The sequence below is a fragment of the Limulus polyphemus genome, unplaced genomic scaffold, assembly GCF_000517525.1.
Source record: "Limulus polyphemus unplaced genomic scaffold, Limulus_polyphemus-2.1.2 Scaffold195, whole genome shotgun sequence".
Lineage (NCBI taxonomy): Eukaryota > Metazoa > Arthropoda > Merostomata > Xiphosura > Limulidae > Limulus > Limulus polyphemus.
Genome location: NW_013665805.1, coordinates 754,581 through 772,826, shown reverse-complemented (window position 1 = coordinate 772,826; position 18,246 = coordinate 754,581). Strand labels below are relative to the sequence as shown.

At 31.7% G+C, this 18,246-nt stretch overlaps 1 protein-coding gene across 1 annotated transcript in view; it reads right to left on the bottom strand.

The window, feature by feature from the left end:
* LOC106478272 overlaps window positions 1-7,526 on the bottom strand; it is a 12,542-nt gene extending 5,016 nt beyond the window's left edge. The window contains exons 1-3 of the mRNA XM_022381857.1: window positions 7,487-7,526; window positions 7,185-7,269; window positions 2-2,309 (exon numbers count right to left, since the gene is read on the bottom strand). Coding sequence (XP_022237565.1) covers window positions 2-2,173 — 2,172 coding nt within the window. The 5' untranslated portion in view covers window positions 2,174-2,309; window positions 7,185-7,269; window positions 7,487-7,526. The remainder of the gene's footprint in view (window position 1; window positions 2,310-7,184; window positions 7,270-7,486) is intronic.
* Window positions 7,527-18,246: the final 10,720 nt, after the last annotated feature.

The following is an 18,246-nucleotide window of genomic DNA, read 5'->3' as shown; positions in this document are numbered from 1 at the left end:
ACAAAAATCCATGCTCATTCATCATATGTGCTCTCAGATAATATTTACTGTCGAAAAGAAGACTACAAACACCACAAGCAACTTTGTTCTCATTGGTCTTTAGAGGTGCATTCAATTCTCTGATCATTGTTTGTAATCTCTGCAGGTCCTGGCCAGAGGACTCTTCAGCCAAAGATGTGCTAATTGTAGCCTGTTGTTGGAGCACTACTGAGGTAGTGTAGTTACAAGCACTGCATGTATTAGGGGACTGTTGTTGACAAACTGGAGAGCTGGATTTTGACTTTTCTTCTTCTTTGATATATGGAATGTTATGAGTGTAAAACTTGTGCATTTTAAGAAGATACTGACTAGCAAAGGGACGATTACAGATTTCACAGGTTAATTCCCCACTTCGTTCTCCACATACATTTATATTTTCTTGTTTACTATGAGTTTCCTGTAACAAAGTTATTGGAATGTTACTTGAAGAAGGAACTTGACCTGCCTCAAGAGTTGGTGAAGATGTGTTATGCTCACCAGATTGTGAAAACTTACTACCAGACTCTGAGATACTAATACCATGTTTGTTAAGTTTGTGTGTACGTAAGAAATATTTGTTACAAAATTCTTTGCAACATAATTCACAAAATGCATCTACATTGATTACTCCAATCTCACGTAGCTTCTCTGGAGTAAAAATTGCTACACCTTTTTCACTGCTTGAAGAGTCTTCTGCTGGAACAATGGAAGCTTTGCTATCAACAGTTGCAGAAACATTTGTTGAAGATGACATAATTGTTTCTGTAGCAGAACATGGCTTAGATAGTACATTTTGATTAAAGAAGATATTCTTTTGTATATTAAATAGAGTGGGTAAGTTTTGTATGGAAGTTTCACTGGAAACATTAGGTGGTGAATTGTTATTCTTTTCAGAGGAAAGAGTTAATCCTGGAGAACTAGATGTTGATGTTGCTGGTGAGGTAGCTTTTTTGTAATCATTTACTGAACTTTGTAGACTTTCGTCTATACCATGAACCTTATGTTTATGGTTTTTAAGAAAATATTTATTAGAAAATTCCTTCTGGCAAATTTCGCAGAAAACCTCTAAGTTCATAATTGCCTGATGTGGCGTAGATGGTCTGGTTGGAGGATTTTTAAGTAAAGGTGGAGGAAGAGAGACTGGGTTGGCTGATGTGCTATTGAGAAATGCTCCAGGGAATGAAGGGGTAACCACTGTTTCCGATGAATAAATTCCATGCTTGTTAGCTTTATGGGTTTTAAGGAAATACTTATTACAAAACTCTTTATTACACAGCTCGCAATAAGCTTCTGGGTTGAAAATGCGAATGGTTGAGTTTGGACTATTAGGGATCGTTTGATTCTGCCCTTGGATATGAGGAAGAACAGGGAAAAGGAATGGGGCAAAAGAGTTTGGAAACATGGTTAGAGGAAGAGACATGTTTGTTGGCTTCCCATCTCCTGAGTGGGATATAGGTATTAATGGAGGCATGCTTGGAAATATGGAGTTTTTAGTATAATACCTATTATCAAGAGAACTGCTACTGGCACATGAAATTGGCATTAAGGGAAATTTTTGTTCATTAAACATTGTGAAAGGTGAGACCTGAGTGGCTCTGACTAAATTTAAATCTCTCTGAGCTTCAGTACTGTTTGCTTCCATGCCATTTAATGAGGTAGATCTGTTGTGAGATTGCTGCTGAAGCTGCTTTTCTAGTAGTTTCTGGACATGCTCTTCTTCTATATGAACTCGCAAAGATTCTTCATTCTGAAACATACTATTACAATGTTGACATTTCAATAATGATTCTTTGTCAACTTCAGACTCTTTTGTGCTATTCTTATGTTTTATCTCCAAGTTTAAGGCCTCTTCCGGAATTTTTGAAGCCAGTTCCTCACCATCCTGAGTTTCTAACACTTGTGTCGTGTGATACTTCACTGGATTACTTTGTTTGCGTCTTTTTTTTGCCGCTTGTTCTGCAAATGATGCAGGGTTAAATGCAGATCCATTTTCATTAGTTTGGTCCATGCTGTTTCCATTTTCATCTTCAGAGCAGCCTTGAGTATCCTGATGAGGAGAGTCATAATCACTGGAGCTTCCTTCAAGTGTTGGAACATTACTAAAAGAGTACAAAGTGCTAAAATCACTTTCTTCTATTATGGATGGCTCTTCCATGTTCTATCTTTCAACCTCCATGTGAGATAAAAGTAAGAGATGAATTTCAAAATCTCACACAAGGAAAATCTTCTGTTTGGTGTTACAAAGTAAATAACACTATCCATGATACTTTCTGGTTTTTTTACTGCACATTCTGCAAAACACAAAGAAACATACATCTTAAATGCTTCCAGCTAAGAGGATAACCTTTATAATAATACAATTAGGATAATTTCCAAACCTAGCATTAGGCTTATGTTAAAATAAAAAAATACTATTTCACCACCTTACATATAAAAAAAAATTGTATTGAGAATATAAATAATATTTTAAATATTAATTTGCAAAGTTGCATAAGAAAAACAAAACTGTGTAGAGAAGTCTAGGTTTTTAGCTGTCTCCTTATTAACAATGTTGAATTCCATTTCTTAGATACACTCATCTACCAGTATGCTTTAAAATATTTATTTCATTTCCATACAGCAAGGAAAACTGAAGACACATTAAAAAAATTTATGAAAAATACAAGATGAAAGAAATAATTAAAAATAATAGCCATGAAAAGAACTACCAGGAAAATTTAAATACAATAAAATTAAGCAAGTATAAAACTAAGGTGTATAATTTAAAACAAAAGTACAACAATAACATGTTTTAGACAAGTAAATAAAACTGAGCTTTTACAGAATATAGCATAATTAAACAATGGTGCACTTACACAAAACAGTTCAGAATAGCAGGGAAGATATATATATTCATATCACAGGAAAAATTTGTGCGATAATTTAAACACATACAGTACTTGAAGATCATTTACCCCAGGGAAATATCTTTACCATGAAACATGGAATGGAATGTTAACCTATACAAAATAATGTTTAACCACTGTTCCATAACATAAAAAATATATATAATTACCAAGCAGAAATGAACGTACATAGTATGATATATAATTATTTAAAGAAAGCTGTTTTTAATGTACATGTAGGTTATACAGATAATAAACACTGAGCCTTGATATACTGATAAAATGGCTCCTACAGCCAGAGATAAGGCTTGTGATTTGTGACATTTTTGATATCTTATTTGAGTTGATAAGTGACAAATAAACCATTCTTTACATTCAGTATTTTGGACATTCTATCAAAACTGTGAAACTACTTCGTGGTTCTAATTAAATTATTATATTAATTAATAATAAGTTCAAGTAATTAGTGATATGCTTATAGCCTTTCTATGGGTGACCTACATTGAGTAGTGGAATGGAAAGGTTAGAGATATGAACCTGAATACCAAAAATAATGTTCCAACTGTAGAAAGCTTTCCTGTTATCCTTCCTTTCTTATCAATTCATTTTTTAAAAACAGTGAATTTTAACAAGTATTCTATTAAAGTCTATCTGGACAAGAAACTTGTTAAAAAGTAGTGGACACTAGTTTTAATAATGAACTTTTTAAAGGGTTTATGACTATTTCTTTTTTTGGTAAAGCCCAAACTAAGAATCTCATAGTGTTTATGTAGTTACAAGTAGCTTAATATTATGGAGTTGATGATCTGTAATAAAAGGGCTATTTCATTAAGCTTTATTTAAAGTAGCTATACATTTACAACTTCTTGTATAAGTTACCTGAGCACAACACACCATGCTATACTTTGTCTAAAGACTTGTTCGGAAAAGCATAATCCTTCCTTTATTTGTAGACACAATTCAACCTTTTATATTCCTACTTTCATAAATGTAAACAATTCAATTTTTAACAGGTTAAGATATTGTATTAAAAAGCAACTTCTTTTGACATTTTAAAACACAAGTAGTCAGTGCCCGATTAAAGTTTTGTTGTGATAATTTCTTAATGTGATTGATTATCAAGAAATCTTAGTTTACTTTTTATTTCTTTTCACATGAAAGCATTTGACAGGTAAAATTTATACATTAGCACATCTACAAAAAAACACAAGTAAAAAATTTATAAATTTCTTTTGTAATTTAAGAACACATTTAACCAATTTACAAACAAAATATATCTGAAAATATAAAAGCATTAAAATGATTAGTTTCCAGTAAACATTCTTTTAAAACCTATATCATATGGATATGTATATTGCAAATAAACAGTTCTTCTTGTCTCCTTCTAACAAACTGAATTCTACAACTCATATGGGAGATGATATAGTCATGATCATCATACTGTAACATCACAAATTTGAGATAATTCTTCGATAACCTTTACAAAAATACTTAGGACTGACTGACTTCCTTTGTAAAAACTTTGCATTAGTAAAAAGAGAGAGACTCTTTATAATAAAATGTTAAACAAGAGGTTTAATTCCTGCAATCCACTGATTATCTAGAACTTCTACAAACACCAATGAAATCTATATTAGCATTTATTTGCAGTTGAAAAATGAAATATCTACAATCATAAAGAAAATATTACCAGAAAGCTTTCTACCTTACCACCTTCTGATTTCCGTACCTAATGTGTGCTGAGAACATTTGGTCACCACAACTTTTGAACTATTCTAAATATTTTTGGAACATATTCGCACACAAAAAAATAATATAAATTTTCATAAGATGACTTTTGACTTTCTATATTAAGTCAGGGATCAGTTAGTTTAACATCCTATGATATAAATACCTCTGTTACAAAACATGCTAGAGTTTTTACTATTTACAATGTTCAAGCAAGTACAATGATCACACCTACACACAATTTTAAATAACCAGTTAAAAACAAGAGAGAAATTTGAAATTAAACTAATCAAGAGAAGACTAGCTGAATGGTAGATCCATAGTATTGCTAACATTATGACTCTAATGATATTTAAGCAACAGCAACAACAGATTACCAACATAAAAAAAATAATAAACTGGTAATGAACACAAGTGTATGCTCCAGCATGTAACACCAATAAGTTATCATTGATAAACAAAAATTCAAAGACATTTAGTGGCAAAGCCATAACAGATCTCCCCTCACAATGGATAAAGTAGGCATAACTTTTTGCAGATGTAGTCAAATAGTCATCATTAATCCTTATGACAATTTGTGATCAACCAACAGCAAGAAACATTGATGTTATATTTATATACTGTAAAACCATAAGTCTAAAACACCGAGTTATCTTATATAAGTGTTAATACCAATAGTATGAAACACTGGTATTATCTTGTATAAGTATTAATACCAATAGTATGAAACACTGGTATTATCTTGTATAAGTATTAATACCAAACAGGCTGAAACATTGATGTTATATTTATAAGTTTCAAAACCAAAAGTCTGACACTGTTATTTTTGCAGTTTGTAACTGCTTACAATATAACAATTTGTTTTTCTGTAAAATGTTAAACACAGTACTGTCTAATTCAGCTACATTATTTTATATAATCCCATGATGGTAAATATAATAAGCTTTACATAAATCTCAATAATATACTCTGTATGGTGTATTTACATCTAACATTCCTGAAGTATTTTGTAAAATGTCCATATCTACCAAACGTTGGTGAAATAATCAAAGAAGTAGCAACTGCTAAGTTCCCAATACAATTTTCTGAACATTTTTAATAAGAAAGTCATATAATACATGGTTAATGTGACTTAAGAAAGCCATTCTTCTAACATTACAACTGGTAATGTTTTACTATCACCATTTTAATACAGTAGATCATGAATTTGAACATTTTCAATTTCTTGCTGTATTAAACTTTATCTTTCACTCAGGTCAAGTTACACTGGGTAGAATTAATCATGTAACTAAAATCTACCTCTACAATTAACTGAAGTATTCACAAAATGGTTCTGTTCTTTTTTGGAGATCAAACTTCATCAAAATTTCAAAAACCATCTGCTAATTTGTTTTTATTTATAACACATACACACAGACAAAATATTAACATTAACTGTATCACAACAGTTGCTACCATTTTGGGTAGAAATAGAAAAAAAAAGAACTAAAATTTTTGAGCAAAAACGTTTAGATTATAAGAAAAAATACATAATGACAGACTAGCTTGGAAAGTATTCAGTATTGTAGCTTTTTAAATCACAAGTGGAATTTGAGGTCAAAATATAAGAGAATAATTATAGACTAAAATAAACAAAACTGGATTAACAAGTTATAACTATCATAATCATAGGCAAATGCATTCCCCTTACACTTCCCAAGTCTGACCAATGTTTTAATATGGACATTTTAAATGAAACATTAGTCTTTAATCAAATGACATATTAGTGTGTAAAAAATATGAAGATTAACCTGACAAGATGATTTTATACAAAACTAGTTTATTATCTGGTAAATAATTTTTAACACATTCTATTGCAACTGCTTTTTTTTTTTTGACAGAAATTGATATATGTCACTTGATTCACAAAACTGAACAAAAAAATAACTTTCATACCTTTTATAATGCCAAATTATTATTACTATTAAGCTAAATATAGCACTACTGAATCATAATCCTTAAAAGTACTACTTAAAAAAATTACCAAGGTATCATTTTTATTTCTAAGTCAATCTGTAATTTGTTTATAAGTAATTATAGAAATCAGACCCAAGTTTGTATTTCATAGGCTCTGGAAACTGCAAAATTTGTCAAATAAATCATAGCTCTCAGTCAGTATACTATTAAATAACAAAGTACTCAAGCTATAAATAATTTTTAACATATTGTATAAATATGCATTTAATCATAGGGCCCAGGAAAAGTGTTACATTACTTACTTATGATTAACTTTCTAATTTCTTCATCATCATGTCATTTATTAGGTATGCAAGGTTCATAATAAGAAAAAAATGTGAGATTTACAATGATTAAAATGATAAAAACGGTCGCCCTTATTACTATTAGATGAAATGCTATTCTTATTAGAATGCAAAAACTATAAAACTTTACAAGAAACTAACACACGAACTATTCATTTCAATTCAAAGTTCAAAATGTGCGAGACAGGAAAGCGAAGACGATAATTCCCCTTAGGCTTTCAAAACAAAATTAAAATTTCCACCACGCACCTACCCGTAATCCTACTACGTACGTACAACACCCTGGGCCTCGAATCCAAAGTAACGTAACGGAGTTTACAATACAGTAGATACGGCATCTGAATCAGTGAAAGGAGTACATCAATACTGACCGCTATACAATATAGTATACGCTTTTTAACTTTAGTTTTCTCGGTTATCACTAAACACTGTAACAAGTTTAAACCAAACTAACTAATAAAGAGATACACATTTGTTACTGAAAGAAGCAATTCACTACAAAAAAGAAAGGTCAGGGTAAAAGTGACACATAAAATAATCACGATAAAAACTCACATAGAACCTCACACCTAGCAGTCTTCAGCAGCCATGTTACTTTCAGTGATCAACACCCACAATACCTTGCGAGTCAATTTATGAAATATTACTCCTTGTATGCGCTAGCGCAGAAATGACTCATTGACGTCGAAAAGTGTTGCTTCGTAACTTAGTTTTTAATTTTGATGTAAATAGGAATTATTAAAAGTTTTATTTGATAATTTGATTAAACAATTAGTCCAGTTTTAGCATATTCTCTTAACACATTATTGTGATAGAACATCTCTGTGAACAGTTCTGCTGAATAGACCACTTATGCAAATCAAAATTAATAAACATGATTGAAAAGACATGATCTTCGTTAGTCTTATACTTTTCTAAAATTATGCTGCCTTATATAGTGTCGCCCCCCAGTGACTCAGCGGTCAATTGGAAGACTTATAATGCTAAAAACCAGGTTTCGATACCCGTGGTAGGTACAACACAGATAGTCCATTGTGAAATTTTGTGCTTAACTACAAATAAAGAAAACTTGTACGGTGTTTGAAATTGAAAGATATATTTATGCTAGTTAATCCATATAAAATGTAATATACATACATTTAGTTCAAAGATAATGAATGCAAATGTGCATTTCATAACATAAACTTTTACAAGAAATTTTAAAACTCAGTATAAATTTGTAATTATGTTATTTGTGGTTTGAGTTAAGAAATCATGAACCCCCAAGTTAATTTAAAATAAAAATGAAGATGACACACAACTCAGGTATTTAGAAATATTAATTCATTGGTCAGTTTGTGTCGTTGTCTTGAAAAGCACTTGAACTTGGAATACTTGTTAATAATTAACAGCAACCAAATTCTGGTGCGATAAAAAATAAAGTTTATAATCCTTCCTATTAATGGAAAAAGAAAGTTTGTTTGTAGTGAAACACAAAGCTACGCAATGGGCTATCTGTGCTGCCCACCACGGGTATCGAAACCCGGTTTCTAGCGTTGTAAGTCCACAGACATGCCGCTGTGCCACTAGAGGGCGGAAAAAGAAAGTCAAGCTTTTGACAAAATACAATATTAGTTCGCTGTATTTTCTGTATATGACACTGTTACAGATTAAAAATAATTTTCAGATTTTTATTTTTGAAAAAAAAAGTATACACGTGCGTGTAAAAATTCGTTTGTTTGAAGCTAAGCATAAAGCTGCACAATAGGCTATTTGTATTTTGCCCATCACGAGTATCGAAACCCGGTTTCCAGCAGTGTAAGTCCGCAGACATATGACTGAACCTTGTTTGATATTTTTACCGTAACTATTGAATTCAGAGTTAAAACAGCAACATTTCCTGATAATTATACACCTGTCCCAACTTTTCATTCTAACGGATGCTTCGTTATCAAGTAAAATTTTGAATATGGGGGGGGATCTCCAGTGCCACTCGGATTCCGCCGCCTATGCCAGGATATACACTATTTCTTACACTTCTTTTATGTGAATGCACGAAGATGTAAAGTAGAAAGGAGAATCACATATGCCCGAAACTAAGTAAAACAATATACTACTGTTGCTAAATTACTTTACATACTTGGAAGTTTCGTTGTATTATTCACACACACACGAAGTATACCAAAATTAAACTTAACCATTATCCAACGTTATTGTACTTCTTACGCCACTAGGCTAATAAGGGGCGGGAGAAATAGGGGGGGGGGGGAGTTATAAAAACAAAAGATTTATAAGCACCAAATTCGTCAAGTCTTTGAAGAATCAAGAGCATTTTAGACACATTTTTCTTTAGATTTCAAATGTAGTAAACTTACATAAAAAACATAATTCACAAATTCATGTCAAATCACTTGAGCAAAAAGAAATGCCATTTTTATTCTCAGCCTGACCGAAAAAAAAAGCATACTATGGCAGTGTCACATAAATTATCGAGTCTGATAGTAAAGTCAAAAGCACTGCTATGGTAGTGTCACATAAATTATCCAGTCTGATAGTAAAGTCAAAAGCACTACTATGGTAGTGTCACATAAATTATCGAGTCTGATAGTAAAGTCAAAAGCACTACTATGGTAGGGTCACATAAATTATCGAGTCTGATATTAAAGTCAAAAGCACTGCTATGGTAGGGTCACATAAATTATCGAGTCTGATAGTAAAGGCAAAAGCACTACTATGGTAGGGTCACATAAATTATCGAGTCTGATAGTAAAGTCAAAAGCACTGCTGTGGTAGGGTCACATAAATTATAGAGTCTGACAGTAAAGTCAAAAGCACTGCTACTGTAGGGTCACATAAATTATCGAGTCTGATAGTAAAGGCAAAAGCACTACTATGGTAGGGTCACATAAATTATCGAGTCTGATAGTAAAGTCAAAAGCACTGCTATGGTAGTGTCACATAAATTATCGAATCTGATAGTAAAGGCAAAAGCACTACTATGGTAGGGTCACATAAATTATCGAGTGTCACATAAATTATTGAGTCTGATAGTAAAGTCAAAAGCACTGCTATGGTAGGGTCACATAAATTATCGAGTCTGATAGCAAAGTCAAAAGTACTACTATGGTAGTGTCACATAAATTATCGAGTCTGATAGTAAAGTCAAAAGCACTGCTATGGTAGGGTCACATAAATTATCGAGTCTGATAGCAAAATCAAAAGCACTACTATGGTAGGGTCACATAAATTATCGAGTCTGATAGTAAGGTTTATCCATCCTACTTGACTATTGTCTGTTTTTATCGCAGAATTAAAAATAAAAGCATTGAGGTTAATTTTCGTGCCCTAAAACATTTAGATTCTGGACACAGGGTTTTGATAAAATAGCAGAAAACCATATTTATGCATGGGGTTTGTTTGTTTGTTTTGCTGTTAAGCCCAAAACTAAACAATGGACTATTTGTTCTCTGCACACTACGTGTATCGAAAGCCGAATTTTAACATCTTAAACCTGCAGACGTGCCCTGAGCCACTGGGAGCAAAAAGTATGTAAAGAAATATATATATATGTAATAATTTTTTACTTTTCAGTAGCCTCCTTTCTATTCGTACATGCCACCTATCCCAAGATTCAGGGGTAAACTCGTGAGCTTATTAACGTTAAAACTGGGGATCGATATCAACAGAGGGCGCAGTGCACATAGCCCATTGTTTAAATACAAACAAATGTTTGCACATACTTTGTGATTATAATGAAATCAAACGTTGAGCGCCATGACCGACGAACTGGCAAAGTATTTCATGATAAGATAAATCATCTTATGAAGTATTATTTAACAGATTATGGTATAAAGTATAATGAATATTTTTGCAAAAATTAATTTTCCTATTAATTTAAAGTAACTGAATTTCATTAAAACGTATTATAAAATACTTCCAAAACAGTTTAAAATCACTAATCTATCTATTTATCAGACTTGTTACTTTCAAACTTACGAAGTAACTGTATTAAAATACAATCACACATACCTTACTGTACCATATCTATTGTCCTTATCTAAAGTAAAATCTCAACATTAAATTGTCGTTCTTGAATGAACTTCTTTATATAATTCCCAGTTAAATAATTAGACGACAAATAAATGTAAACAGTATATATTTTAATCTAAGGAAAAACCTCCATCTTAGTTTCGTTGATCCCACACTAAATAATGATAATAAACAAAATTCTTACGTTTTTGTGTTTTCAAAGTAAATAAACATTTATACCGACCAGATGTTTTTCCATTCATTTACTGAATAGCTGGAGGCTACTGCAGTGCGAGACATTTTTAGCTGGCTGACGCTTTTGGCTCCATCTGTTGAAAACAAATCCAAGTGTTTATTTCATCGAAAAAGAATAATGTACACTGTAAAATCATACTAAATACAATTAATTACTAGAATAACTCATTTTAAATAGAATCTTTCGCTGTAGCCAAAAACCTAAAAATCATATATATATATATTATAAGATTTATTACAAGTAAGCAGAAATTAAAAAGTCTTCACACCGTCTAACACGATGGAATGCATAACAGGATTAATAGAGAAGTGTTAAGTGGATTCCTATTAAAGTTCTGAAACAGAACTACCAGCAAACAGTAAATTCTTTAAGCTAAAATAAAATAAATAAATCCAATAGTTTTTTAAAATCTTGATCAGAAACTCACAAGCAAATGATTTTTTATTAATTCTATTTTATTAATTACATGGTTCTGTGTGGCACTTGAAACATTATTTTACTTACATTTTCACCGCAGGTTGGCGCTAAGGCAGAGCTCTGGATTTAAGAGGTGGCGAGCAGGGTTCGAATTTATGCGATGTCAGAAAACAATTCCCTCGTCTTAAGCTGTGGGTGTTATAAAAATGACAGACAATTCCACGAGTGATCGGTGGGTTGGGTGGTAAGGTGTTGCTGACTGCCTGCCTTCCCGTTAGTCTGTAGTTTAAAATCATGGTCCCCCGAGGGGTCGGAGGTAAGTTTACTGACTTACAACGCTAAAATTTGAGGTTCAATTTCCCACAGTTAACAACTTGCAGATAGCCCATTTTGTATCTTTGCGCGTCAACAACTTTAAAATTAGGAACGGTGGCAGATACATTATTACCTCTACCATAAATTCAAATCTTATATAATTTGAAACACTATGAAATTACTAAATACTTTTTTAGACAATGTAATTAAACTTAGATAATATAGAAAGTTTTTAAGATATACTTCAATGAGGAGTTGTAAAAACAGTTACTTGTGTTAACGATACACTATCTGATTCACAATAAGAAGTATGTTCGAGTGGATTCTATTGCCTAAGCGTATTCAGTATGTACATGCCCCCGCAGACCTCACGATACGGGATGATAGCCACATTAACTATGGACTCATAGCGCTATAATATGTCGGATATGAAGGAGTCCCGATGGAAAAATTCGCAGGGGGGCTCACACATTCTGCGCTACGGCTCCGAGTATTCTGACACAGCCGGTTATACAGAAAACACCTGCTTGGTGTGTGTATTTATCACCACGTTATTCGCATGTCTCGTGTTTAAGGCGTAATTGTAACAATAGGATTAATGTTGTTGTTCAGGTAACAAGCTGTACAGTTACCTACAATATAAAGACTGTCCAAAACTCATAATATGTATGTATAAATATTAGACTTGGCAATTAAAAAATATGTCAAAAATCCAGCAGCACACATTTATACCAAATTGGAAAAGTTGAAAAATATATAAAAGTTTTTAAAAGTCTTAGATTTTAAACTGATGGCAGTGAAAGACCTTTTCGATATTATGATGCTTGATCTTTTCATGTTATGTTAGCTTCATTATAAATAATATTTGAATATATATTTATATCTTTTTGACAGCAAAAGCCACTAACCTGAAATTTCGACGTTGTTGTACGTACATCAATGTAACACGTTCTAAACGTATCACGTCGCTCTTCCTATACTGTAGATTTTCGTCAGATATTTAACGTTCGACCCATTACACTGTATGTTTTGTGCCTTTGATTAATATCTGTCGTCATCCGCTCGAAAGCTAAGGTTTTTGAATAAGTATCACTCGCACAGTAAAAAACAGGATCTCTACACGTTCAATTGCACTCATCACAATGAACTTTCCGATCCAACAGTGAAATTATTATCAGGTTACCCCAGGAGTACCCTTAGAACAACTTTAAATGTTTTTCTTCACACTCAAAAAATATCTGTAAAATTATCCAGGAGAGTGTATGGATTTACTAAAGTCCAATGTTTCACGTGACGGCTTCGTCACGGACATAATAACGTGCAAAGTTAAAATTAATTAGTTTAAAAACTAGAATAAACGTGCTGCGCGCTTACAGTATTGTTGACTTTATATATATACATGACTACCGTGACTCAGCGATGAATTGCGGGGTTTGTAACACTGAAATTCGGTGTTAGATCTATATAGCTGATACAACAAATAGTCCATTCTATTGCCTTGCACTGAAAACAAACACACACATATATATATATATATATATATACAACAATGCCCTATCTCTGTTAAGGTTTTCAAATCATAGACCAGAAGATACGAAAGCGAAGAAGGAAAAGAAATCCTAAATCTGAACACGGGACGGTATTTGAATGTATTATGTTGTTATAATAAGTAAAAAAATAACTACCACTGTGGCTATGTAGTCATCATTTGTATGAAATTATTCAAACACAAAATAAAAATTTTATAGAAGTATCAATTACAGTTTCTTATGAAAAACAATAAATATATATAGGTTTTCAATGTTTTCAATAATAGATATATAGGTTTTCAATGTTTTCAATAATAGATATATAGGTTTTCAATAATAAATATATAGGTTTTCAATAATAGATATATAGGTTTTCAATGTTTTCAATAATAAATATATAGGTTTTCAATGTTTTCAATAATAGATATATAGGTTTTCCATAAGAAACTCTTATCGATAAGTCTATATAATTATACATATAAAGAGGGGGATGCTGTAATAACACACGAAAATCTGAGCGCTTGCTTATGGAAATGCACACGTACAATAGTATTACAAAAATATAAAATGAACATGTATGCAAAGGGCTTATTGCCCCTTCTTCCAGTACCAATGGAGTTCTTTGTGTTCTGTAACGCAATTTTCACTGATGGAGAATTTTATATAATACACTGAGGGCAGTGTTGTCGCACTCTTCTTTATAACAGAGTATTTCAAAGTCAATCAATTGAGGGCCAGTTTGAGCAACTCATAGGCACAAAGTTAAGTAAAAAAATCTTTTTTGTGCCTTTGCAAGACACATAGGGCCGGTGCATTCGAACTCCGGCTTCAAGTGACACAAGTGGATGAGAACGGTAAGCCATCACCACCACCTCCCCCTTGACGGGGATGGCAAACCCTCACAGGTTAGTACGCAGCAAACAGCTAGGTAACCATTATACAGCTGTATATCTAGTTCGTGATTAGTAGGAGAGCAAGTACAACGTCCACATGGTGCCTACCCCCATTAGGACATGATATATCCTGGGAAGACCGTTTACTTCCATTATAGAATTTTAAATTGTTTGTATAGTGTGAAGAAAATACACAAAAATCATGGTCAATTTTGCAGTGGATGCAGACTAGGAGACCAGATATGAGAACGTATAAGGCACGTTAGACAAAAAACAAACAAACAACAGAGATACATCAATAGACAAACATTTTTACATCATTGAACACACTATTGACTAGTATCAAGTACTTGTCAACCATAGAGCTTCATTTGACACACACACAACGAAACCTTTTACACAACAATGAACATACAATCGAGTACTTCTCAATTACAGGATTTAGGCATACTCCAATTGACCAGCCTAACAGAGATACATTTACTGACAAATATTTTACCAACAATGAACCACACGATCGAATAGTTTTCTATCCTCGGTCTTAGGCATCCTCCATTTGACACACACAATAGAGAACAGCTAGGAAATGATTACCTTATAAACTTGAAATGTTTCGTCCATTTGGTATTAATGAACTTTTTTTCAGTTTAATAAACCCCTCCTTTTTCTGCCACGAAGTTCTCGTTTTTTATGTGTATATGTATATATATATATATATATATATATATATACATGTACATAAAGCTAAGGACGGAGGGATGGATTATCTCGTAATATGGTGCAATTTTATAAATCTCACATAGTTGTATACTTTATAACTTATATAAGAACTGTATTTATGATGTAGTTTTTATGTTAATCTTTCATCCCATATTGACTAGTGCTTAACTGTTGCTAATAATCTTTAAAATCGTTGTAATCTATATAAAATAATGTTCCAGATAATTTTTTGTTTTCTCTCTTATCGTCAGATCCAACTGACGAGTTCTGGTATTGAACAAAAGGTCTCTTGGGCAGCGACTTGTGGAAGAACAAAGATAGATCTGAAATGCTGATTTTACAGGCCTCTGATTTTAAATCAGAAATGGACAAATTAGGAGAAATGGATAAAACAAAATTTGCAGTTTACGTGATTTTTATCACAAATTTTAGACCTATTGTTACAAGACGCGATTGTTTCCAGTGTTCTGCTTTTATATCTTATGTTTTTCCTTCCTTAAATAACCTTTCATAACTCTGTGTATCGATCTGACTTAGAGTGGTTACTCGAAACGCCATCATTTAGTCAAATATTAAGCTTTTTAGATGATTTGTAACTCATTTATTTGTCTTACTTTCATACGTAATTTATGCGTAAAACGTTCAAACTCTACAAAGTATCCTATACAATTAAATAAAATATAATATCATCAAGTATTTTTAAACAAAAATGACGTACTCTTATCTTTATCCAACAAAGTTGTTTTTTAACTTACATTAATTTTGTCACTACATCCATGTTCATGAGAAATGTTGTTTTAAATATACTCTACCGATTTTGTGCTAACTAATGGTAAAACTATTAAAGTTGTAAGAAGAGAAAGCTGAACATTGTATTGTTTTTCAATATAAATTATAGTAACTAAATCAATTAAATACGCAATACTTACCATTTTTCAAAAATTACCACCTATTCGGATAACGCATGTTCTTTATATCCATAAAATATCTTTTATTTACTTTAATTCTAAGAAAAGCATAAAAAGAAAAGAAAACTAGGACTTTATTCCGCAGTTGTTAAGACATTATTTTGGGTTTTATATTAAGGCACAACTGATGACATATATATACAGGTATAATATACATGTAATTTGTAAACATATCATGCATGTATTTAAATACATTTTCACCTCGATTCAACCCAACCGATGGAGCTACATATTAATGAATAGACACACGACAGTTTCTAAAGGTAAAGTATATACTTTATACAGGTATAATATAAAAAGTTGAAATAATATAAAAAGTTTGAATTTTAAAATAAAGTAGGGATTCTGATATAAAAACAAGAATTGAAACCACAGTCACAAATTTATAAAATTTAATCACTACATTGGCAGTTATATACACTTATCTGCAGGCCAAAGTAAGGATTAAATTTTATACATTTATGACTGTGGTTTTAATTCTTTTTTCATTACATATTATAGCAGGATTTCTACTTCGTTTTAGAATTGATAAACTTTTAATACTCTTGTTTTGTTTAAAAGAACATTAGATTCTAAATATATTACTGTCAGTTGTCTAAATTCATAACCTAGAACAAATATTGCTTCTTACTCATCGAATTGTTCAAATATTAGATTGTTTTTTTGATTAGCTATGGTCGTTTTAAACGGATTTTAGTTACCTTCACACATTGATAATGTAGTTGCTATGTTATTTAAACATGGCAACTGCATTTGCTTGTTTTCGATTGTACGAAAGCGTACTCTAAATCTTCATGACAATATTCAACTTAAGAGGTAATAAATATTTTTGTAGGTTTCAAACGTGTGTATGACATCAACATTTTCCACATAGTTTCTATTGAACTCTCAGTCTTTTAGGTATTTCTATTAATCATTTTCCGCATCGTTCATCATATCCAGGAATTATCTTAAAATTTACTTATACGAGAAAAAAAAAAGACCCCAGTGATAAGTCTGAATGCATTATAACACTAAAAACAACAAACTAACAAAACAACGAGAAAATATTTCAATTTAATTTGTATTTGAGATTGTACGTTATGAACTTAATTTAAAAACGATAAATTCCCATACAATGCACAGTTATTGTGGCACTGAGTCAGATTTAATGTACTGATTTCATTATTACGAAACCTACTTTATAACAGAAACACGTTACGAATTCAGTTTAGTTAAGCGAGTGACGAACGGAACGTGATTGTTAGTTAACTTTGACCTCAAAGCTAAGAGAAATGAGTTTATTAAGTTGTGCAGTTTACAATTGATCTGAATTCAATTTTTTTTGTTTTTTTTTTAAATACGAGCATTATGTTGAAGCTTTAGTAAATGGCAGTTTTTCCTCACATAAGAATAAAGTTTGAGTTTTACAATTTAAATGGTAATGAAAATAGGCCTATAACAACATTTGACAGAAATCAGCATTATTTACCAGTTTTCTTCGAGATTACTTAGTCTCGTGTATATATGTTGGAAGCACTTAAACTTTCTTAATGTTCGAATAATAGCATTTTTGTGAATAATTCCACCCGCTAGGAATTAATTCAATATAAATAAAGACTGTTTCTGTTTGATTTGACATTTATGATGTCTGTTTTTTCAGATTTGTTTGATTATTTTTCTAATGAATAATGCTCATTGCATTAATAACACAACGAAAAGGTTGCATCATCATTCACTTTCTGACCAATCACAGAGATCATTAACCCGAGCTAAGTGTACGAACTAACGTTCAAACGAATTCAATCTCAGCTCACCATATCACCAGCTAATCTGTTTCTTATACCACTGTCAGAAAAGATATTTTGATTATGAATATTATATTCCAAGCTAGCTACCAAACACTTTTAATACATATCTCACCTACACCCAACAATACCATTCACTCAAACAACCCATGGGCTGATTATCCAAGTTCCTGATAAATGTTTTAAAATCTAAATCAAGTCATGTTTAGTTTTCTTTCTATACTAGTGGTCAAAAGTTTCTAATTTAACACTGTCATCATAGCCGAATTTGTTTTAAGTAGATAAAATATCTTGGTTAGACTCCATCAATATAATCAAATATATAGACTATAATTAACACTGTTATCATAGCCGAAGTTGTTTTAGGTAGATAAATATCTTGGTTAGACTCCATCAATATTCATTAAATATATAGACTATAA